This window comes from Triticum aestivum, chromosome 7B (genome assembly GCF_018294505.1).
Source record: "Triticum aestivum cultivar Chinese Spring chromosome 7B, IWGSC CS RefSeq v2.1, whole genome shotgun sequence".
Taxonomy (NCBI): domain Eukaryota; kingdom Viridiplantae; phylum Streptophyta; class Magnoliopsida; order Poales; family Poaceae; genus Triticum; species Triticum aestivum.
In genome coordinates, this window is record NC_057813.1 from 22743285 (window position 1) to 22767167 (window position 23883).

The 23883-nt window shown below is 45.9% G+C and overlaps 1 protein-coding gene across 1 annotated transcript; it reads left to right on the forward strand.

Moving 5' to 3' along the window:
- The first annotated feature begins 12406 nt into the window (after window positions 1–12406).
- LOC123162294 (vicilin-like seed storage protein At2g18540) lies at window positions 12407–14163 on the forward strand. The gene is made up of 2 exons (XM_044580089.1): window positions 12407–13320; window positions 13874–14163. The coding sequence occupies exons 1-2, from the start codon at window positions 12613–12615 to the stop codon at window positions 14006–14008; spliced, it is 843 nt and encodes a 280-aa protein (XP_044436024.1). The 5' UTR covers window positions 12407–12612; the 3' UTR covers window positions 14009–14163.
- Window positions 14164–23883: the final 9720 nt, after the last annotated feature.

The following is a 23883-nucleotide window of genomic DNA, read 5'->3' on the forward strand; positions in this document are numbered from 1 at the left end:
CTCGAACAATGAGGGAAATTGAGAGGGAGGCATTAACCACTACACCACACAGAGTTACATGAATAAAATAGTGGCAACAACGTATAAGAGCACACATTAGTGTTGTGATTTGGAAAACATCTCGGATACATTTCTTGTACTTGTGAGCAATTTTAAAATATCACAATTTTTATATGTTCCAAGATTTTTTTGATGCAGTAAAGATTTTTGTAATTTCGATTCAAAAAATAAACATGAACAAATTTTGCAGATCCTGAACAGTTCTCTAAAATGCGAACAATTTTTCAAAAAATACGAACAGATTATGGAAAACACAAGCATTTTTTGAATTTTTCGAATATTTTCTGAGACCACGAGCAGTTTTAAATTTTTGAACAAAAATGGGGAACAAGAACATTTTTTCAGTTCAGAAAAAAATGTCTAAACAGAGCATTTCTTAAAATGCGAACAAAATTTAAAACATGACATTTGTTGAAATTTCAAATAAAATGTTGAAACCGCAAACATTTTTGAAAACATGAACAATTTTTGAATTCCCCAAACATTTTTTGGAATTTGTGAACAATTTTTTAAAGCATGAATATTTTTTGAATCTTGAGAAGAAATTTTGAAACGGGGAACAAATTTGGAAGCATGAACATTTTTTGAATCTTGAGAACAAATTTGGGAGCTCATCCAAATTTTAAAGCACAGACATTTTTTAATCTTGAGAACTAATTTTGAAACGGAGAACAATTTTGAAAAATCCCAAACAAATTTGGAAGACCGAACAATTTTGTTAAAGCACGAACATTTTTTTAATCTTGAGAAAAAAATTTGAAATGGAGAAAGTTTTTGAAAACTCCCGAACAAATTTGGAAGAGCGAACATTTTATGAAAACAGGAACAAATTAATGAAATCCGGTAAATTTTCTGCATTTCAAAAATTTTCAACTTTTTTTATAACGGGAACATTTTTTAAAAAACTGAACATTTTCTGGAAACACGAACAAAATTTGAATATTTTGAAATTCTTTTGATAAAAAGAGAAGAAAAGAGAAGGAAAAAAGAAAGAAAACAAACAGAAAAATCAAAAAAAGCTAAAAGAAAAAAGAAACAGAAATAACTAAAAATGAAAAGAAGAAGAAAAAACAAAAAAGAAAACTAGAAAACAAAGGAAAAAGGAAAAGAGAAATAGAAAAAGAAGAAGAAGAAAGGAAAAAGGAAACGGGAAAAACATAATACACACGAAAAACTGGGTTCAGAGTTGGGCGCACTGTGTAAAGTTCGAACTGGGCCGGGCCATTTCCTATCGCAAGCATGCTTGTACTATGCGAATCCCCGACACTTCGCCGCAGCAAGCGGCGAATAGGATTTTCCCTTGCCCCTAGCATGGTTGTCGTGTGTTCTAGTCGCCGCTAGATGGGCTTCTTATGGATTTGACTTTGGCGTTTGCAGGCCGTGGGTGAGTGTCTTTGTGTTGCTGGAACTTTGTTTTTTTTTCTCAGATCAGCAGTGTTTCCACTGTAGCTTTGGTCTTTTCTGTCGTTTTACTTTTTAACACAACTTCATTTCTTATCATTTTGCTTTTTCTGTAACAAAACTACAATTCTTATAGAGAGTCTCGTCTCATGTCCAACTAGCTAAAAAGAATTAAAATGACTTAGCTAGCATGCTTGGGGTGAATTGCCAGTTCTGGCAGTAACTCCTTTATTTACTGACATGTGATTAGTTTTTGTTGTTGGTCTAGCACTGGTTTTGCAGCCGGTTCTCTGTTTTGACCTGATTCGCCATTTTGCTACGCCCCTATGCGAAGCTGAGTCTTCCTTTCCTCTCCCCCGCAATCCTCATCCCCTGCTACTCTTCTCCATGACGCGCTCCTCGCATTTCCCCATCCCGACCCGGTGCCGCCCCTCCTCTTCTCCTATCCCTCCCGGCGGTGCCCCTTCCCACTCCCCATCCTCGCGGTGGCACCCATCCTCTCTGCTCTCACCATCCTGGGTGGACGGAGTCCTATCGATAACATTGTGCCACCAAGAAGGTCGTGGACGAGGAGCCGCCAGGGCCCGGGTCGTACGACCTTGGGGCTGCACGCTCCTAGGCGGGGACGACAGCCTGGACATGCTCCAGGAGATGTTCGTCGTGTCGAGCCTCTTACCCATCGGTAGCTAGAGATCCTTGACGGTTCCATGTGGCCTTATGGCAACTCGAATGCGCCGATGCAAACAGACGCGGAATTTGTCCCTTTGGGTCAGTGTTTTGGGCGGCGTCTGGCCTCGTCCGCATTTTACTGGTCAGTGCGTCCAATGAGCCGACGCATTTTCGTCCGAACCGTCGGTATGCTGCCATATTTTTGCATATATATCTAAACATTGCCCAAAGTTTAAATCACATAATTCACAACCAAATAAAAATCTCATAGTTTACAACCAAATAAAAATTTGGTAGTTTACAAACCAAATGAAATTTAAATTGTCACAAATATATTGAAAAGAAAAAGAGTCGATACATCTATTGGTTGCCAATGTGAGCTCACATATGCTCAACCAAATCATGTTGGAGGTGAATATGAGTTGCTCAATCACACATTTCATGATGAACTTGGATGAACTGTCCAAACATTGCCACTCCTTCATGTTTAGGCACATCATTTTCATCATGAAAATGAAACCCCTGGTCTAAGATTTCATCCTCACGCTCATCCTCTACGATCATGTTGTGCATGATCACACAAGAAATCATCACCCTCCCACAACTTCTTGGCGCTTCAATTCCTGCAAGATACCGAACGATGCACCATCGAGATTGAAGCACACTCCAGATCCTTCCTAGGACTTTCTTGTGCTTGGGAAATTCTCTGTCTATTCTCTCCTACCATATTGGATGTTGTCTTCAAAAGAGTTGTCCATTGAGGATAGACACCATCAGCTAGGTAGCATCCCTTGGTAGGCCATACGACCACGCATACGAGCGTGTGTAGTCGTATGGAATGTTGTCTTTTGCTATGTCTCTTCCTATGCACCTCCCACTTGAACTCCTCTATCTCCTATTTACCCTTTTACATGTATTGGCTTGGTTACATCCATAAATAGCCCATTTCATGTGAAAAAAAATAAAGATAGGATATTTGCAATCCTTTGCATTCATTAGTGATTAAAGCAATATCTGAGCGGATATTTCGGTTTTTATAAAATATGCGGATTAAACTCAGGTTTGATGAGCGTAAAATAACACTCATCAATACTTAAGCATGCTACCTGCTTCTTCATATGCCATCTCTCATTAGCGCTTCGCCCGCGGATAATTCTTTTGATCACGAAGGGTGTAGTTAAGATTGAGTTGTCTGCCAAATTGGCGACTAGCCAACTCATGCGCAGGTTTTGGCCCAATTCCAGTGGTATTAGCCGTGTGGATTTCAAAAGATTGTACATCTGCAATTTCCTTTGTGACACCATTAAGTTTAAGGTCTCTAGATGATTGCCAAAGACAACTCAGGCACTTTTAGATTTCCCTTCTTTCTATCTGTTTTTGGATTCATGTTCACTTGACATTCGGTTCTAGTTTCAACTCTAGGGCACTTTGTTAATTGATCCCTTTTGTCTTGCGATTGTTGTCCCTCATTTTTACAAACTAATCCACATGATGTAACCATTCCACCGGTTGGCCTTCTGTTTGTGTACCTTTTTCTGACCTCAAAACCTTTATGTCCGCTATAGGTAGGCCAAAATGCCCAAGCCTCATCCGAGTTTCTAAATTCGATGCCAACAAGAGATACTAAACCAGGAAGTATAGCTCTACAATGCAGAAAAAAAGCATGAACAAGAGACATGTAAAGTGCAGAGCAAATATTAGAACCAATGTGAAAGAGACAAAGAGTGAATTGTTGATCTTGGGGATGAAAAACAGTTCATGTAAACTCCTGCAGAAAAACTGTGAGACTCATGCGAAATGGAATAATCAAGGAAGGTGCAGTACTTGAGCAACTTAAATCTATCTGATCTCTCATAAGAAATAACAAATTGGGTGTTGTATCACTTATGTATTGGAATCATGGGCTACTGTGCTTACCTATTCTTCCATCTCAGACTGATAATTCAACTACATCATTTTTCATGACAAAAGGGAAAGCTTGATCCAGTTCACAACAATCTGATAAGAAGATGGATCAATTTCAAAGCTATCTGATGATGGAAGTTTGATAAATTTTGAAGCAATTTGATAGGGAGGATTAATCAACAAGATAGAGACATGATAATAAGATGTACTCACAGGTTATTGAAGAGCAGAGCAGCTCATCCCTTCGACGACCTATTCCTTCGTGGAACACGCCCTTTTCCCCTCAGTCTAGCAATGTTTCCCTGATCTCTAGCCCTTTTCCCTTGTCTGGCACAGTTTTCGCTCTTCCGTCCATTAGATGGGTTGGATCGTTCTTGTGGGCCGACCATGAGCTATATTTCTAGTTTCCACATGCTCTCTCGTCAGATGGATAGCGAACAGTGAGACGGGAAGGACGTCCCTTAGTAGTAGATTGAAGTATGTCAGGGGAACTCATGGGGAATTGCCTCCCTTTTCTAGAGAGAAATGGGGACCCCCTAGGTTAGGTATTTGCCATGCTTTTCTGCTTTCCCGTAGAGTTTTCTTATAACTAGTTTTGAAGATGGATCCAACTAGTTTTGAAATAGACATAATGCGGCTTTCGCCCTGTTGATTTTTTTCCCTGGTGAGCCTTTTCGGCCATTTGGGTCTTTAGTATTTTATAGGTCAAAAACTTCAAACCAGTCCTAACATGGCCAAAACAGTCCAAAAAGGCAAGACTAGTATATAAACATTTTTTCAAATATCATGAAGATTTTTTTTGAAATATAGGAATATTTTCTTCTAAAATTTCATACATGTGTTTATTCGTATGAAAGATTTTTATTTATACTTGCATAAGCATTTTCTAAAACTGTAATGTACATATATTTTTAAATAAGTGGACATTTTCTTCAATTGGCACATACATATATTTGAATGCTCGGAGTCATTTATTTTATTTTACAAAATATTTTATTACATTCTACAATCATTTTTTAAAATTTAACCTACATCGTTTTGGAAAGCAACAACATTTTTAATTGTCAGGAATTATTTGGATTGTCATCATTTTTTTTAAAGGCTGCATTAACACCTTAGGAACTTGTGGTGAACATTTGTATTTTTTTCATATTTGAAATACAATTTTTTTGAGTATCCTTTGAAATACAAATAATAGTAATAAAAAAGTAAAAAGTAAAATAAAAAACGTGCTGGGCTGGCCCATTTGTTTCTTCTTCTTGTTTTTTACTATTTTTATAATTCATTTTTTCAATATTTCTATTTTGCAACACATAGGCTCTTTTGAATTTTATATATCTATTTTTAAATTTACCAAGATATTTCAAAAAATGTGAAATTTTTCTAAAATTTCGTTTTCTCTAAGTTACCCAACATTTTTTTAAATAACTAAATATTTTTCCCAATTCATGAATATTTTTCGATTTTTATGAACTTTGTTACAATTAATTAAATTCGTAAACATTTTTACATTTGTGAAAAATCGAGTTCACAAATATTTTTCGTATTTCGTGAATAGTTTTGATATATGTGAATTTTTCAGATTCAAGAATTAGGGAACATTTTATCAAATCTTTGAGACTATGACCATATTTTTGAATTAGGGAACAGTTTTTGGATTCAAGAATGAATAGTTTTTCAATTCATGAACATTTATTGAATTCGTGATATTTTTCTGGATTTGTCAGTTTCTTTTAAAATTCACAAAAAAACCGGACTCATGAATATATTTTTGTTGCACCATATTTTCCAAAATTAACAGAAAAACATACCATTTTTTTTGAAAGGGCAGACAAGTAGCAACAACAAAAAGTAGCAAGCGAGCAAGATGGGGGAGCGAACGGACCAATGCAAGCGGGGGTGAATAGGCGAACTAGGACACCGACCCAAGCATGCACCCTGTGGGCTTTACCAGCAATATGATGCTTAAAGCGTTTGTAGAGGATGTCCCCAAGTGGGCCACAGAGAGTGTGTGTCCTTGCCGAAGGTGTTACCACGGAAAAGATGCCCAACCTAGGCGAAAGCCGCATTATGGATCCATGCGCTTGATTTACTAGTATTTCTTACTTTATGAGAGAGATTTTTTGAAATCACAAGTTAAGGACTACCCCACACAGGTTACCACTTACCACTGCTGGCTTTGCAGCACGACAAGGGGTGCAACGTCACGCGCGAGGGGCTACTCCTCTGCACTCCACACTTGACAAGTGGTAAAAGGAGGTTGATATATGTAGAGTGAAAAAAAATGATTATCTTGCTTTTTCGCTTTCGTTAGTTCATTGGTGAGATGTCGTTTTTTAGATCTACCTTGCTGGATTGTGTTCCTTAACTATAGTTACTAGCTAAGAAACTCTAGATCCGCATTTTCTAGTTTTTTTTAGGGATCCGCATTTTCCAGTTCATTAGTAGTCTATCCCTTTTCTCTGTAGGAGATGATTTTGGTAGATCCTCGGTAAAGTATCCCGGCGTGGCGATTATGTCGGAGGGGAAATAGGAGACAAATTTACCAGGTTCATGCCCTTGAGACCGATTCATGATTTAACTAGAGACCGGGACATTTATTGCAACTTTCATGTTCTGGAGGACACCTCGGTACACAGACGCAAACCTGCATTCTCTGAACTTCATTGAAGTACTGAAATTTTATGTTGCACACTCCAGTTCAGATAATAAAAACTGGCAGGGCATCGCCGGACCTCTTCTCCGGCATAACATTTCTACCTCTTTGAGTGCAGTATTTCGTTCCCTTAGCAAGTCGTCATGCTTGGACTGAAGCTAATACCGCTCTTTGGATTCCGAGAGTTGATGTTGAAGATTCAAACTATGCTCATTGGCTTTCTGAAGTTCCTCACTATGACCTTCTGGACTCCAAGAACTCATGTTGAACATGCTCATTATGCTCTCATCAGCGACCACATTTTCTGTTGCTTTAACTTGTTGCAACTCTTGTTGTATTTTGGAAAGATGTTCCTCAGTTTCCTTCTGTCGTTCAACCTGTTTTGCCTCTGATGTCCTGGCCTGCACAAATCACACCCTTTCATTCATATTTATCTGTGATAGATGGCTTGATTAATATCATTTCAATTAACATCAATGTGCTTCATGTACACCATACATACTGTTTTAAGATTTCTATGTGGTACTTAACCATATGTAGGCACCTTGCCAGTCAAGGTACAGTTTATTTGTTCCCTGCTGCACAAGGATTACCAGAGTCACAGTAAATCACACATGCAAGAAATGCGTGTGGAAAAATTAAACAGAAACAAATAATGATGGAAGCTTTGTCGCATAGAAATAAACTAGACTAACCAAAATGTCTTCTAAATCCTTCCAACGTCACCGCCTTTAGACCTCTCAATGCATGTCACACATCTAGCCCAATGAAAACAAATGTTAGTTCATTATAACGTCAAGAAGGCAAACAGAAGACTGGGATGCTACCTCTTAAAGCCATCAATTACAATGGTACTGTTTGGATCACACTTCAAACCCTCTATGTATGTTGCCATAGCACTTTCATAATTCTGCATCAGGGCTTGAACCTTCAACATGTATAACCCACCAGATAAGTAGGATCCAGCTCAATGCATTTTCCCGCATTATCCAGACCTTCAGGCAGAGCTCCAAGAAAGATGTCACCTTGAACTGTGTTTCTAAAAACCTGGATGGCCAATCATAAAAGTAGCATTACAATCATATAGTAAAATATTACAGTAATCAGGGTGCCAAGATATAACGGTGCGCCTGGAGCATGTCTGGCAGCTAACGATGTAAAACAAATAAGACAAATCATAGATGATATATGTTATTATGTATTTATGTGACATAATTTTTAGTATCAGAGATCCATCTAACTTGAACGGAGAAACAAATTTAACCAATGTATTAGATAAAGTATGACAGCTCATAAAAGTGACGTGACAGATTAAACAGCTCATGGAAATTGCCTTCAGATGTTATATAAGGCATAATCGTTGTAAACCGAAATCCTTACTGCGGGTTCATTTGGATTCTTTTCAGGGCTTCCGTATAGTGAGCTGCTGCTTCCAGATAGTTTCTGTTGTAGAAGAGTTAATTGCCTGCAACATGCATAGCGGTGTACTTTCAGATTCCAGAAGCAGCAGTTCGACATCACCTAGCTGACATGGCATAGCACTATATGGAGGCCAATGTATCATGCTAGAATAAAGAACATAGATAGCTAGCAGCCTGTCCACCTGTGGTATTATCAATCCACAGTGTGGTTCTTCAAACCAAGCATGGCAAGTATTCCTGTCTATCATTTCAGAAAAAAAGTATTCCTGTCTATCCATTGCATGACACATTTTTGCAAAGTTATAAGGCATAGTCCTCTTATCGTATTTCCTATACATGGACAACTAGTATGCTCAAAACTGTAAGAGTGGGTGATATCCATATGGGGCTCAGCCAGCTGTACCCAAGCGGAGATACAACCGTCATTTCCCAAGTTGAAAACACCTATATTCCGGGTATTAGTCTTCTTGGTAGGAGCTAGGGCCTACCGGGTCTAGGGCGTAGGTTGTACGGGAAGGAGGAGGGTTGGCGGAGGTGTGAGCGCGGCTGCCGGCGGCGGGGCGCCGTGGCGCTGGAGAAGAGGCGGCGGCGGCGCAAGAGGCGGCTAGGGTTAGGTCTCCCGGCTCCCTTCGGGAAGCCGAGAAGATAATGATTGCTTCTTGCTTGATTAGATTGATACATCTCCTCTCCTTATATAGAGGTGTTTACTTGACTCCTAAGCAAACGACCCTAACAACGATAAGATAATTGGGCTAAGCCCCTAATAACGATAAGATAACTTGGGCCACAACCCACTGGGCTAAGCCCCTAATATGTCGGTCATAACACTTCTCCCCGCCTGCACAAACAGCCCGTCCTCGAGCTGTAAGGTGGGGAAGCGCTTGCTGAACTCCTCGAGGTGATCAACCAACGTCAAACACCTTCGCAACAGCTAGGGCGGCCAGGTCGGCGGCGACGGCGTCCTCCTCAATGTAGTTTGCAGCCTCCAGGTAGAAGAGTCGCGGGCAGATGTGGCCGGGCGTGTAGGGCTTGTCGCAGTTGAAGCACAACCCTTGGCGGCGACGCTCGAGTAGCTCGGCCGAGGTAAGCCGGCGGAACGGGTGCGCCGCGGTCGTGGCGAGGGGTGCCGCGGAAGCCTGAGTAGGCTGACCCTGCGCGGGAACCTCCGACCAGGGTAGTGGCCCAGCGGCCCGGGACGGTGATGCCTGCTGGATGGCCACCGCGCGGCGCTCGAACGCGCGGGCGTAGTACATGGCCGTCTGGAGATCCTCGGGTCCCCAAAGCTCCACGTCCACGCGGATGTGATCCGAAAGTCCACCGACGAAGAGGTCGGCCCGCTGATGCGCCATCACGCCCGACGCGTGGCATGCCAGGGCCTGGAAACGGTTGGCTAAGTCCTGAACCGTGGAGGTGAAGGGAAGGCGGCCTAACTCTGCCAGGCGGCTCCCGCGGATCGGTGGCCCAAAACGAAGGAGGCAGAGCTCGCGGAAGCGCTCCCAAGGGGGCATGCTGCCCTCGTCCTGCTTGAGGGCGTAGTACCAGGTCTGTGCCGCGTCGCGGAGGTGGTAAGAGGCGAGCCAGGTACGCTCCGAAGCGAGGGTGCGCTGCCCGCGAAAGAACTGCTCGCACTGGTTGAGCCAGTTGAGGGGGTCCTCCGTGCCGTCATAAGTGGCGAAGTCCAGTTTGGCAAACCGCGGCGGTGTCTGAGTCGGAGCGCCCTGGCCAACTGGCTCGGAGGTGCGAAGCAGCGAGGATTGGGGCACCCGGTCAGCATGGCCGCGGCCCGAGAAGTGCCCCGGCGAGCCGGAGGGATCACCGAACTGTAGAGTGGACGCTGGCGGTTCTCCAGCCGACGTGTAGACGGGTGGCGGTGATGATCCGGTCAACCAGGCCGGTATTGGGGACGGCAACGACGGGAAGCGCACTTGCTGGATCGGGACGCCTCCTTGCGTGGGTGACCCGGCCCCCGTGCTGGGCGGCTGCGGTAGCACGGACCCGGGTGGCGTGGACGGCGCAGCGAGGGCCGGGGCCGGCCACTGTGGCCATTGAGGCGCGGCAGCGGGCGTTGGTGGGGCCGACAGCTGGGGTTGCGACTGCCCGGACCCGGGGTGCGTCGGGGGCGCGGCGATCGCCGGGGCCGGCCACTGCAGCCAGTGGGGGGCGACGGCGAGCGGCGGCTGACCGGGCCAGTGGTGGTGTAGAGGCCCGATCGGCGCCGTGGTGGCCGCGTAGCAGGGCAGGGCGGCTGGCCCGGTCGCGGCGACCGGTGGTAAGGGCGACGGCTGTCCATAAGGCCCGGCCAGGTAGAGGTGGATGCCCTGGATGGCGGTGACGAGGCCATGAAGGACTCCGGTGATCTCCGCTGGGGAGTAGACGACGGCATGCAGCGCGGGGAGGGGCGGCGACTAGCCAGTGGAGGCCCCCGCGGTGGAGTCGATCGGCGCAATGGGAAGCGCTAGCGGCGCAGTGGAGAGCGGCGCTGTGGAGAGGGCGGCGGTGGTGGGCAGCAGCGCGGTGGGCAGTGGCAGGGTGGGTGGTGGAGCAGACATGATCGGACCCAAGCTACCTGATACCAAATTGGTAGGAGCTAGGGCCCTACCGGTTCTAGGGCGTAGGTTGTACGGGAAGGAGGATGGTTGGCCGAGGTGTGAGCGCGGCTGCCGGCGGCGGGGCGCCGTGGTGCGCTGGAGAAGAGGCGGCGGCGGCGCAAGAGGCGGCTAGGGTTAGGTCTCCCGGCTCCCTTCGGGAAGCCGAGCAAATAATGATTGCTTCTTGCTTGACTAGATTGATACATCTCCTCTCCTTATATAGAGGGGTTTACTTGACTCCTAAGCAAACAACCCTAATAAGGATAAGATAATTGGGCTAAACCTCTAATAACGATAAGAGAACTTGGGCCACAACCCACTGGGCTAAGCCCCTAATATGCCGGTCATAACACTTCTACAACTAATTACATTACTCATTATCTGTGAAATAGACACAATTCGACTTCAGTTGCGGATATTCTTTGGCACCAAGGCATCACGTGTTTATGACCGGTTACCCCCAAGAAACAACACATGATCATGCAAGCCATTTTTTTTTGACAAACCCTTCTGCTGCTATATCAACTCGGTGTAACAAGATTTTCTCAGTTTTAGGTAAATATCATCTACGAGTTCCACTTCCTGCAAACATGCAGTAGACCACCACAAAAAGTCTGAAGAAGGTACATTTCCCCCTTATACTCACTACTGTAATTGCTAATCTCATCTGGAATTATATCCCTCGTGACGGTGGGACTAGTGAGACCAAAAGCATCCATTATTCTGTTTCTGGTGGATGCATACATGCTAAATCAATCAACCTAGTTTCCATAGCTGCACATAAAGTTTCACATTTCATAATCAAAGAGCTCTGAAAGACCACAGAGTGAAATGTACTGCTAGTGCTAGATGGTCCATCATATGTTCAGATAACCCAATGTTCCGATAATTATTCTAGTAGAATCTGCTGAGAACTAGCCAATGTTCAGATAACATATGCAAAGCAATTGTAAAGCAGTGCGGTACGTGTAGATACTGGAAAATGATAATAAACCATCTACATGATTGTCAATTGAGGAATGGAGAAGATGGGATCAGAGAAAGTACGTACCCTCGAGTAGACTGGGCACAGACATTTCATCGAGCAGATGACGGGCATGCTGCCATTGGAGCTGGAGGTGCGGGGAGGAGAGGAGGTCGTGGACGTCGCTGGCATAGCAGCGAGGAGACAGAGATGAGCCAGCGCGCTTGAGGATACGCGCCGGAAACCTGGTGGTTGCGAGCCCCGGCTCCGCTGCGATGACGATGAGCCAGTGGAGAGTCCGGCGGGCTGGACCTCGCGCCAGCGCGCGGCATCCTCGACGGCCGGGAAGGCGCGCGGAGAGGGATGGTTGGTGGAAGGAGATGGGAGGGAGGCGCAGATGAGCTGCTCCACTGCAGCTGGTCGCCGGCAGCGGAAGGTGGGTGGGTCTGGTTTGGGACTGACTGGAGCAACCTAGTAAAAGTTACGGCTCGGTCGGTTTGGTTCGATTCGGTTCAGTCGGAAACGTGTCGGTCGGTTGCCTAGTACTAGCAGCCGACGTCTGGGAGCGGCCACGTTCGCCGGCCGGCCGCCGGAGCTCGGAGAGGCGACCCGATTTAGATAATAATAGAGAAAAAGAAAAGGCAAGCGTTGATTTGGGCTAAAACTCGGCTCCGGCCCAATAGGCCCGCTCGACCTCGTCGCCAACTTGAACCGTTATATTCCCGCCCAAGCCTTCCTCCCCCGTCCCAACACCCCGGCACCCTCCCCCATCCAATCCTCCACCGGAAACCAGAAATCACCGCCCCCTCCCCCATCCATCCTCCGCCGGAAACCAGAAACCACCGCCCCCTCCTCCGTCCAAACGCCGCGCCGGAAACCACCCACCACCTCCTCCTCCACCAAAAATCACCCACCACCTCCCGCTCCTCCTCCTCCTCCCCCTCTCCGATGGAGCAGGTTGGCGAGGAGCCACCGCCACCGGTGCGGGTGCGGGTGCCACGCCCTCCACCGTCGCGAGGCACCTGGCTGGAGTTCTTGCGCGCGGTAGCCAATTCCATGGGGATGTCCCTCCGGTGCTTTGTGATGCGGGTGTGGCGAGTTTCTGGTGTGGCGACCACCACAAACAAGAAGTCCAAGAACTCAGACAAGAAGAACGGTCGGAAGAAGAACAAGAAGAGGGGCAGGAAGAAGAACAAGAAGAAGAAGGCGGAGGCGGAGGAAGACAAAGTGCAGGAGGAGGATGCGCCCGAGGATGAGGAGGATGCGCTCGAGGACGAGGAGGAGGCGGAGGAGGCGGAGGAGGAGGAGGCGGAGGAAGAGGAGGAGGAGGACGAGGACAAGATCAGGGAAGAAGACGAGAAGCAGGCCAAGGAGGCGCTCGCCAGGCAGAAGAGGAAGGAGGAGGAGGACAAGATTAGGGAAGAAGAGGAGAAGCAGCAGGCCAAGGAGGCGCTCGCCAGGCAGAAGAGGAAGGAGGAAGCGATGAGGAAGAAGCAGCTCGCGGCCCAGGAGGTGGAGAGGCAAAGGAAGGAGGACGCCAGGAGGAGGACGCAAGAGGCCTTCGAGACGAGGGAGGAGGCCATGGAGGAGGCCAAGCGGAGGAAGGAGGACAAGGCCGAGGCTTCCACTGCACGGCGTTCTGCTGCTACCGACCAGGTACCTACAATCGATCCCCTCCCCTGTTCCATGCAGCTTCTCTGCTTCTCTGCTTCTCTGCTTGAAAGGATAGTTGTTGTCTTAGAAGCTTCTCTGTTTCTCTGCTTGAAAAACACATATAAGGATCATCACCATTAGTTGTTGTCTTAGGAAGAAGAACAACTGCCTATCACCATGCTAAGAGAAGGGATGTCATTTAGAAGGATTTCGAAGTGGCAAAAATTTCGCTCACCCTCGAAATGGTCGAAATTTCGAATTCTGTTTTGTACAAATCAATGAGGTTTTTGTTTAAAATTCAAATAATTTTAATTAAACAGATAGATAAAAGAACAGGTAGTCCTAAATTAACGCAATTACATATCTAGCGTGAAAGTTAGTCCATAGCCTAACATGCTATTGGTCGTGGTTCGAATCTCGTTTAGTACTTGACCCCAGTGTCAAAAGGCACCCGGAAATCGGCAACGATGATGAGGTAGCTATATATGTTCTCTCAATTTTCAAATTCTATGGTTGATCGCCATGTTGATCTGAATATCATCAATTTTCCTTTCAGTTTCAGCGCCACGTCAAGAGGTTTCACAAGGCCAAGGGAGTTCGATTTGGAAAGTGCAGCAAGAAGGGCTGCGGTGTCATAGGCAAGATGACGGATATCGAGCTCCATCAGCGCTATTGTCATGGCATGGATTGAGCAAAGATGAGGCCACTTTGGCGTGCGCTTCTGTAGCTACTCTGTTTTAGTATTTTTCCCATGAGCAGTGCGTGTAGTGTGCTCTCAGGAGAACCGTGCTAGTATGCTCTTTGGAAAATTTGTAGGAAAATCTCGTGAGTGGACTTTCGTAACAAGTGGAATGGTTCCGGTGTCCAACTTAACACTGATGTTTTCACTTGTTGTTGAATCCTTTACATTCAGAATGGAAGCGAAAGTGGCCAACTTAGCAGTTAGCACCTCCTTCTTCAGTTTGTGTCACACTTGGCACTTGATTACTGTACATATTACTGTATACAAAGTATCTGTTCTACTGTTTAAATATTACTAGATGAGAAAGTTTGGGCAAAACTATGAGCTACAAACAGCAAACATAATTTAGACTCATGTCAGCATCTCCATTAGATAATGTAAACTACATTAGCAAATTATGCTTCGAGTAAAATTTACATAACCAAAAAGTGGGCTTTTGTACATCACCAAAAACCTCCAACTCCAGCAGATGTGTAAATTTTACATCACAAAAAACCTCCAACTCCAACAGATAATGTAAAATTTACATTACCATGGAGGCGGACATGGTGCTGTGCGCCGGAGCGATGTTGGTGGCCATGGAGTCGGAGGAGGCGTCCATGGGTCGGGTGGCAATAGACGGGCAACGGGCGCATGGTGGGAAAGTTCCGCGTGGCAGTGGAGGCTGCGCGCATTTTGCTCGAGCGGCCCAAGTGTGCGTCACTTGGTGCCTCATTGATGTAAAAATCTGTTATTTTTCATCAACATCATCTCTCCGAGATGTTCTAACATAGCATTTAAAGAGAGCACGGTGACCAAGGGAGAATTCTTGGGGTAAGGCTTCTTCCTCGAAACAGGCTTTTGCCCCGCTTTATATATAAATCAACACAACAGAGTACATGGTCGATCGATACAATTTGGTGAGGGGCCCTCTTACAAAGCAAATCAAAAGATATAACACGAAGCCTAGAACGAGGCTAACATCTTGCTGCGGCCCAACTGACGACGCCAAGCTCCACAACAACGCACCCAAAAGGGTGACGATGCAAAGCGTCGCTGTTGCCGAGTTCGAGCAAACAGAAAGATATTTTCACCTAAGCCCTGACAGGGATGAGACCTACGACGACGTCTTCATGAAGCAAGCGACACCCATGGGTGCCACTACTGCCGGTGCCAGAGAGCGTGAAGCTTTCTCTCTGGAAGTCGCCTGCAGCACTAGGAGAAGCCTAAAGGCTCTATATTTTACATATTTTTAGAGATCATTTGTTACATGTCCTCTTCACATATCATGTCCCACTAAACCAAATATGTGTCCATTATGCATGATTACCAGTTTTAAAACTTTTCATTGTGAGCATTGCACAATTAGTGTTTTATTTAGTTTTTGTTAGTTTTCTTTGTTTTGGCATGTCTAGGACTTCCTGTACCTAACTTAGGCATTTCAGAGAGTGAAAAAAATGATTTTTTTTACAAAGTTCTCCAATCAAGATCTAATACCAAATGTTGGCGTGGCTCTAACAATTCCAACGAGCCGAGGAATGCCAAAAGATGTGTCCGTATGACGAAATGGCAACCAAAATACCGAAGGAGTCCACCTCATTCAATGACGGCGATTGTACCAACTCAAGACAAGCCCGAAAGTTGCCCTTCCAGATGGGATTCTTAACCGATTTCATTCCCATTTGTTCCCATGCGATCTTTGGATATAAGCAAGGGTTTGGGAGAGGATTCGGCTCACCTTGAACCCTTGGATCAAAGAAGGCAACCATCATCCATGGAGGAGGCTTGAGGAGAGGCATTATAAATACCCCTCCAACCCTAGCGGCCGCCGTCTAAACTTCCACAAGCCACGGTCATCCAAGATCAATCTCCGCTGCTCCATCTCCACTACCATAGAAGGACAAGATCAAGAGGAAGAACAGGAAGCTCCACCATGCACGCACCATCCTTTGGGTCGATGCCATCTCCACCGCACCGTCACCTCTACCGGTGCCACCCTCCATCACCACCGCGTCAGCGCCATCATCGATCATCACCACCATCACCGGCGCCTTCATCTCCACTATTACCAACAACACCAAGCCTTCTCCCTTCACCGGCTCGATGTCGTCTTGTAACTTGACCATCTCTTTTATGTTGCCAGTCTACATGTTTGAGTAGTTGTACTAGTTCTTGGGGATAGGGATGAACACTTTGTGCGATCAATAATCTATTGTTCATGTTCGAGTTAGTAGCCTTCAAAATGTTGAGAGGGGGCCTCTCTTGCATCATTTCCTTATTGTTGTGAAGCATATTACTTTTGTTTTAGAGGTTAGGATGTCGAGTTAATTAGAGGTAACATTCAAAGCCTCAGTTCCATGCTTTTGCAATTGATAGGGAAATAACGAAGCATCTTTGGTGAGACCGCATCCATGAAGAAACCCTTAATTAATTGTAGTGATAACCGATGTGGGGAACTACGGTTGGTGGCATATGTTGCATGAAGTCTATGTGAGAGTAGAACATGTTTTGTATCTGGATCCATCCACTTATGCACATCAAGAGTGGCTTGGAGATATAAAGTGCATATTAGTCGTGTTGATTTCAGAACCCTCAAGAATGCTTTACTACTCAAGCATCGTTCTTTCTAACTTCGTTTCTTCTAATTCCTATTTTTGCCTTCTTGTTCATAGTTTAGTAATACTCCTTTTAATTTTGTTTCCCTAGCAACCATTAGAGTAGAATATTTACAAACTCCGGTTTGGGTGCGTACGGAACTAAGTAAGTGATAGCGCAATTGAAGGGTTTGTAGTGTCTTCCTCTCCGCTCCATGTGGTTTCGACAATTATATCAAGGAAGTGCTACAACCTCCATGTGCACTTGCAGGATATCAAGCATCACTACAAAAAAAAGACACATCCGTGACATTTTGGGCCGAACGAAAAAAATTTATGTCATACATATGACACTTCTATGACGATAATTGTGACAAAACCCGGTATCATCATAGATGTGGTGGGCTCCTACTTCTATGACAAAAAATCATGACAAATGGGCTTTTCATCCTGGGCGGGCTGGAGACGCAGCTGCATGACATTCTTTGGGCCGTCCATGACGGAAAAAACTATGGTAGAAGCGAGGGCGAGGAAAATTTCGGGGAGTTCCCGGTTAAGGTGGGTGGTCGGGGGCCGAGCGATGCACGTTTCTCTCGTACACGTACACGCGTGTGTGCGAGGCGTTGGCTCTAACTAAACCCGAGCGAGGGCGTTGGGCTCTAACTGAACCCGAGCGATTGCACTGCAGGCTACGCGTTACTGAACCCGAGCGATCGATCGATGGATGTTAACTGAACCCGATCGAGCGATTCCTTCGCTACTGTTGCTAACTGAAGCTGATCGATGCTGCCTCTCTGGATGAACAGTGAGCGTTGCAGGGGGGGTGGATGAACAGTGAACGGTGGGAGTGGATGAACAGGACCCGTGACGTTGCCTCTGGATGAACAGGACCCCGATCGATCAAGCCGGTTGGGGCTGGATGAACAGGACCCCGTGGAGGGCTGGATGAACAGGACGACCCCGTGGAGGGCTGGATGAACAGTAGACGATGGAGGGGTGGATGAACAGTAGCCTGTGGAGGGGTGGTTGAACAGGAGCCCGTGGAGAGGGGTGGTTGAACAGTAGCCGGTGGAGTAGCGCGCGGAAGAGGCAGGATGAACAGGAGCCCGTGGATGAACAGTCGCAGGTGGAGGCTGGAGGAGGTCGATGATGGATGAACAGTAGCCCGTGGAGGCTGGAGGAGGTCGACGATGGAGATGAACGTATCCTGTGGAGTCCCGTTTTGCAGTATGCCACACCCCTCCCGATGTACATGACCCCCATTTCGACCGTAACGCTCCAACACAAGTCCGTTCCGTCTGTTTTGCGGTACGCCACACCCCTCTCGATCAACATGACCCCCGTTTCGACCGTAGGAGGTCCGTTTCCTCCGTTTTGTGGTACGCCACACCCCTCCCGATGAACAGGATCCCGTTTCAAACGTGGCCGGTTGAACACAAGGCCGTTTCCTCCGTTCCGTGGTACGCCAGGCCTCGTTTCCACCGCCTGTTCCGTCCAAGCCCTCCCGATGAACACGACGACGCATTCCGTTCCGACCCAGCCGGTTGGCTCCTCATGAACACGACGACGATGTTGTTTCTCCGTTCTGACCCAGCCATGTACACGAGCCCTGGCCGTACGTATGCGCGAGTAGGCGTTCGAGACCCCGCCCGTATGTACACATATGTGGCCGTATTTTCTTTCTTGCGCACTGGCCGCTGTATGTACGTGTACATGCTACGTGCGTGCCTCTACTACGACACGTGCGCGCCTCTACATCGACTAGTATGTATGTACGTACATGTTCGCGACCAGAATGACAACGCTACGTACGCTTCGACCAGGTGGGTCCCGACTGTCAGGCACTGCCTTGCGTGCCAAGATATAGCTGCTGGGTCCCAGCAGTCAGGGGGGCGAATCATTTTTTTTGCCCAGACGCACTTCCTTGTATGTGAAGGTGTAGCTGGTGGGTCCCAGCAGTCAGGGGGCGAAGTGAGGCCTCTGCCGCATCGCAGCCGGCCATGGGAGGCAGGAGCATGCGGCACGACCAGCGCTGCTTTGGGCGGCTGGAGCAAGAAGACCAGAGGTTGAAGAAGCACTACGGCCGTTGGATGGACATCATATGGTCATTGGAGCTAGAATCGTGCATATTGACTAAGTTGACAAAGCCCTCCGTCCCCGTCAACTTAGTAGGCCCACAAGTCAGCCTGCCACTATACTGGGTCCCAGCCAACAGGGGGAGTACTCATTTTTTTGTGCATAATAAGGAGGCACTTCCTTGCGTGCGAAGATATAGCTGGTGGGTCCAAGCTTTCAGCGGCGGTATCTTTTTTTCGCGAAATACAGAGGCCCTTTCGGTGGGTCCCTGATGTCAGGTGGAGGAATCATTATTTTACGCGTAATAAGGAGGCATTTCCTTGCATGCGGTCGTGGACCCAGCTGTCGGCCTCTCCACGTACAGTCCACTTCAGATGCATGCGGTCGTTGACCATGTTGACTAGGCCGCGCAGAGAGCACCAGGGCGGTGGACGACGCCGAGGCCTAGGAAGGGAATGACACAGAGGCAGGGAAGACTCGGTAGTTGTTTCCCACGCGGAGGGGAGTATGACTGTACGAGGGTTTACTGGTTCGTCTGCCGTCGCCGGAGAATAACAACAGGTGTGGGTGAGTAGAGGGATGGCTAGGTCAGCGATGAGTGTACGGTGGGGCGGTGATACCTGCGCGGCAGCAGAGCCGGCCGTGGGAAGGAGGGAGCAGGCAGTCCCACCGGCGCTTGTTTGAGCGGCTGGAGCAGGAAGAGCAGAGATTGAAGAAGCATGACGGCCGTTGGATGGACATCCAACAGTCACTGCTTGTGCGTCAACCTTTTTTTAGGAAAGCCTCAAATCTGTGGAAAATAGCCTACAACCCATCTGCCATTATTTCTAATAATTTACAGCCCATTTGCTAATTCTTAAGGTTTTTTTGGAGCCCATATTCTTTTTGTTAGCATTACAACCCATATTGTGGCCACGGTTAAAAAATTATACGAAATTTTGCATATTTCGGTGCGGTCCGAACTGTTTTTAATCCCGAAATTTCGAATCACATTCAAACTGATTTTAAAAATAAATGTATATCAATATAAAATCCAACAAATTCTCCACGCATAAAAATTAATGTAATTTAAAATCTTGAAATGAAAAAAAGATATTTGAAACTAATTGTCGGTTTGATGTGTTTTAAAAATGTACAACCCATTTCTCATTACTGATGGGCCATTTTCTCGGCCAGCCAAATGAAAGCTCTCCTCGTCTTGAAAGATTTGCAGCCCAACAGACCTGACAAAGCGACTTACTTGAAAAATCACAAAAAAAACTGGGTTGTGGCCGTGGACCCACCTGTCAGCCTCTCCAAGTACAATACTCTTCCAATGGAAGTCGTTCCTTGACCACGTTGACCACGCCGCGCGGAGAGCACCACGGCGGTGGACGACGGTGAGGCCTAGGAAGGGGACAACACGGAGTCGGGGAAGACGCGGCAGTGGAAGCGTGGGTGAGTGGAGGGATGACCTGGCCAGCGGTGGGAGTAGTAGGGGGCGGTGAGGCCTCCGCGGCATCACAGCCAGCCACGGGAGGCAGGAGCAGGCGACACAATCGGCGCTGCTTTGGGCGGCTGGAGCAAGAAGACCAGAGGTTAAAGAAGCATGATGGTCGTTGGATGGACATCGTACGGTCACTGCAGCTAGAATCGTTCATATTGACTAAGTTGACAAAGTCCTCCGTCCCCGTCAACTTAGTGGGCCCACAAGTCAGCCTCCCACCAAGGTGGGTCCCAGCTAGTAGGGGGAGTATTCATTTTTTCTGCTTAATAAGGAGGCACTTCCGGTGGTCCGAGCTGACAGCAGGGGGAATGTTTTTTCGCGAAATACGGTGGCCCGTCAGGTGGGTCCCAGCAGTCAGGGGGCAAACATTTTTTTCGCAAAATACGGTGGCCCGTCCAGTGGGTCCCTGCTGTCAGTTGGAGAAATCATTATTTTCCGCGTAATAAGGAGGCACTTACTTGCTGCGGACGTGGACCCAGCTGTCAGACTCTCCACGTACAGTATACTTCCGATGAAAGTCGTTCCTTGACCACGTTGACCACGCTGTGTTCCGTTGCATGCATGCGTCCATGGGCGTGGTGCGTCCCCACTGTCAGCCTCTCACGTACAGTCATCTTCCGATGACTCTCGGTTGTTGACCATGTTGACCACACTGTGCCGAGCGCAACCAGACTGGAACGACCCGGAGATGGGGAAGACGGGGCAGTGGAGTCGCAGATGGAGAGGAGTGGGAAACTTCACTGGTTCGGGTGCGCGGCAGAACAGCCGCGGTGCCGCCGACGGGATATAGGAGCAAGAACAGAGGTTGAAGAAGGAGCACGGCTGTTGGATTAACATCCAACGGTCCAGCTGCTAGAATCATTTGTTGATTAAGTTGACAAAGCCTGCAAAAATGTGGCATATATTTAACCCATGTTTTCTAGAATGTACAGTCCATTTGCTGGGCTGGGTGAACAAATAATTTCGCGTAAATCAGGCCCATTTATATTTTCTAAGAAATCCCAGCCCATTTGCACTTCCTTGAAATACACGTATTAGGTGGGCTCGTTATATATATAATGTTATGTTAGAAGGAGCAACTAATATGAAAGAATAAACCAGAGAGGCACATTATATATATATATATATATAAAATTAACAAATTAGCGAGTTATTTCTCAAAATAAAAATGAGCGCGTTATTATTAAATTGGTCCTTAAAATCTTCGCAAGCTTTTGTACGCAATCACCAGGATTTTCCTTGCCTGTTCCGTTTCGAAAAAAAGTATTTTCCTTGCCTGTCAGTCAAAAACAACCAGGATTTTCCTTGCCAACTTCCGTTAAACATTTACTTTTATAAGTTAATAACACGTGGGATGTTTTTATAATGTATATAAAGTCTCTATAAAATATATGATAATAGTAATAATATAAATATATATAATGTGGTTAGAAGGGAAACATAGATTGGACACAACATTATTATTCTTATATATAGATAAATAGAACAGAGACCTGCGTTTTATACCCCACAGTAGGCATACTAACAAGTTCACACACAAATACAATAGAAAAGGTAAACATTCGTATCAAACTCAGGTTCACATGACACGTTCATAATCATAGCCAACATTCACTATCAACAACTCAAAAGATTCATATATACACAAGCTATCTATGCATTCAAATGATTGATAGATCACACGACAATATTCATACATAATTCACAAAAAGATTCAGATATACACATGTTTAGTATGTTTAGGCATCCAAATGATTGAGATCACAGCCAATATGACCATGGACGAACTTTAATTACCTAGGGTACAAACTGGTAAATGGTGTTCAATCGGAGGTACTTCTTGCTAAAATTAGTTCTTGTACGAGTAAACTTTCGAGTACAAAAGAGGCAGCACAGACAATCTAAACTTTACTTGTAGGTTTATCCTTAAATAGTGGCCTCGTGCCGAGGGAGGTTTGAGCAACTTGGCCACTACTTTCATCCAACGAGTTTACTGGCTCATCTTGGTCATGTATCTCACCAAAATTCTACATTGCAGACGAGAAAGGAGGCGGTTGAGAAAATGAACCACCCAAATTTTTTGTGCAGTTCAACTGAAATGGAGCATCCTTGGCGTGCAGACTGATTAAGTGCCAGATGAATATACACGTCAACCAACTTGTCTGGAATCTTTAGACTCCATGCCATATAGTTCGCTACCATATGTGCCGATAACCAAAAGGCACAAGTTGGGAGCAAAGACTGGACCATTTTTCTGGGCTATGCACCAAGCAATATTTTTGGCGTTCACTCTCCTAATACTTGGAGTTTGACAATTGGTTGACGCCGGTTGATACTCGAATGAATATAGGCACTTGTTCTTGTCAACGTTGATACTTGTCTGAGTGAACTTTCGAGTACATAGCAGCGGCATAGGTACCTGTCCATCTGGTCATTTTGTGCAGTTCTACTAAAATCACCCGATGTAATGATTTGCCTGTGAGTTCAGGCTCCAAATTACTCCTTTATGAGATCGGCAAACAGTAGCACAATACCAAATTACCAATACGTATGATAGGCACAATAATCAGGATAAAGACCAGTACCAACCTATGTGAGGTAACATATCAATTACTATTTCCTTTGACTGGAAGCCGAGATAAGCCAAGCGACTGACAGCAAAGGAAGAAAGCAAGCCGAGATTAGTGACTGACAGGAAAGGACGGAAGCTGTCGAGGAAATGAAGCACCCACAGTTTTTGTGCAGTTCCACCAAATCGAGCATCCCTGTTGGCACATATATTGAGAGAGTGAGATTACTGTAATAGTGGGACTAGTTGATGAAACAAACACTAACAAATAGAAGCACCCTCATTATCTTAATGGGTAAAGTTAGCAACATAGTAGTCTTTCTTAAAGAGAGGTATTAGTTTATATAATCAGTGCCAATTAGCTCAACACTCAAAGCATTGCCATTTATCATAGGTTGCAAAACTTTAACATGCAAAGATAAAGGAGTTTCTCATGACAGTAGCACGATACAAATAGAGATGACAGCAAACTAATATGGATGAAGGCCTTAGGCTCGTACCAACCTGAGAAAAAAAGCTTATTCATGTAGTCCCATAAGAGATGATAAAGCACTCACTGGAATCACACAATAGTGTATATTTTTTGCACTTCAAATGTATGGTTGAAATCACTCTTGTTTACCAGTGCTGAGATTATATCGGAAGATTATCAAGAACTTCCAGCAGAGTTAAAGCACTGGCTGGGATACAGTTCATTGTATTGTCTTGTGTAGTCCCACTAAAATGTATGATTGGCACAACATGATCCCTGTTTGCACAAGTAGGAACAAGGTGAAACCTTCATTAGCTTAGTGAGAAAGGATAGGAAGACATTAGCATATTACTCAAACAGTAGCATCACATTCATGATGGACAATACGCAAAACATTGCCTCATTGAACCAATGGCAATAAATTGACATGCAAAACAATAGCACTATTATGTCATGACACTAATAATATTCCCTCCCTGCTCCACCACATGATTCACCTACATAGACAAACATACACACGTACATGATTCAGCATAGGGTCCTACTAAAGATTTGTTTAACTCCAACAGGAAAATTAGGCAGTAATAAATTAGTGGTACTTAAGTACTCCTAATTAATTAAGTGAGACAGCAGAAGTGGAAGGGCTCC

What these genes read in the sequence shown, in the direction of transcription:
- LOC123162294 (XM_044580089.1), top strand. Translation starts at nt 12,613, where the DNA reads ATGGAGCAGGTTGGCGAGGAGCCACCGCCACCGGTGCGGGTGCGGGTG. An exon ending in GTTCTGCTGCTACCGACCAG is followed by an intron (nt 13,321 to 13,873) that starts GTACCTACAATC and finishes TTTTCCTTTCAG; the next exon opens with TTTCAGCGCCACGTCAAGAG.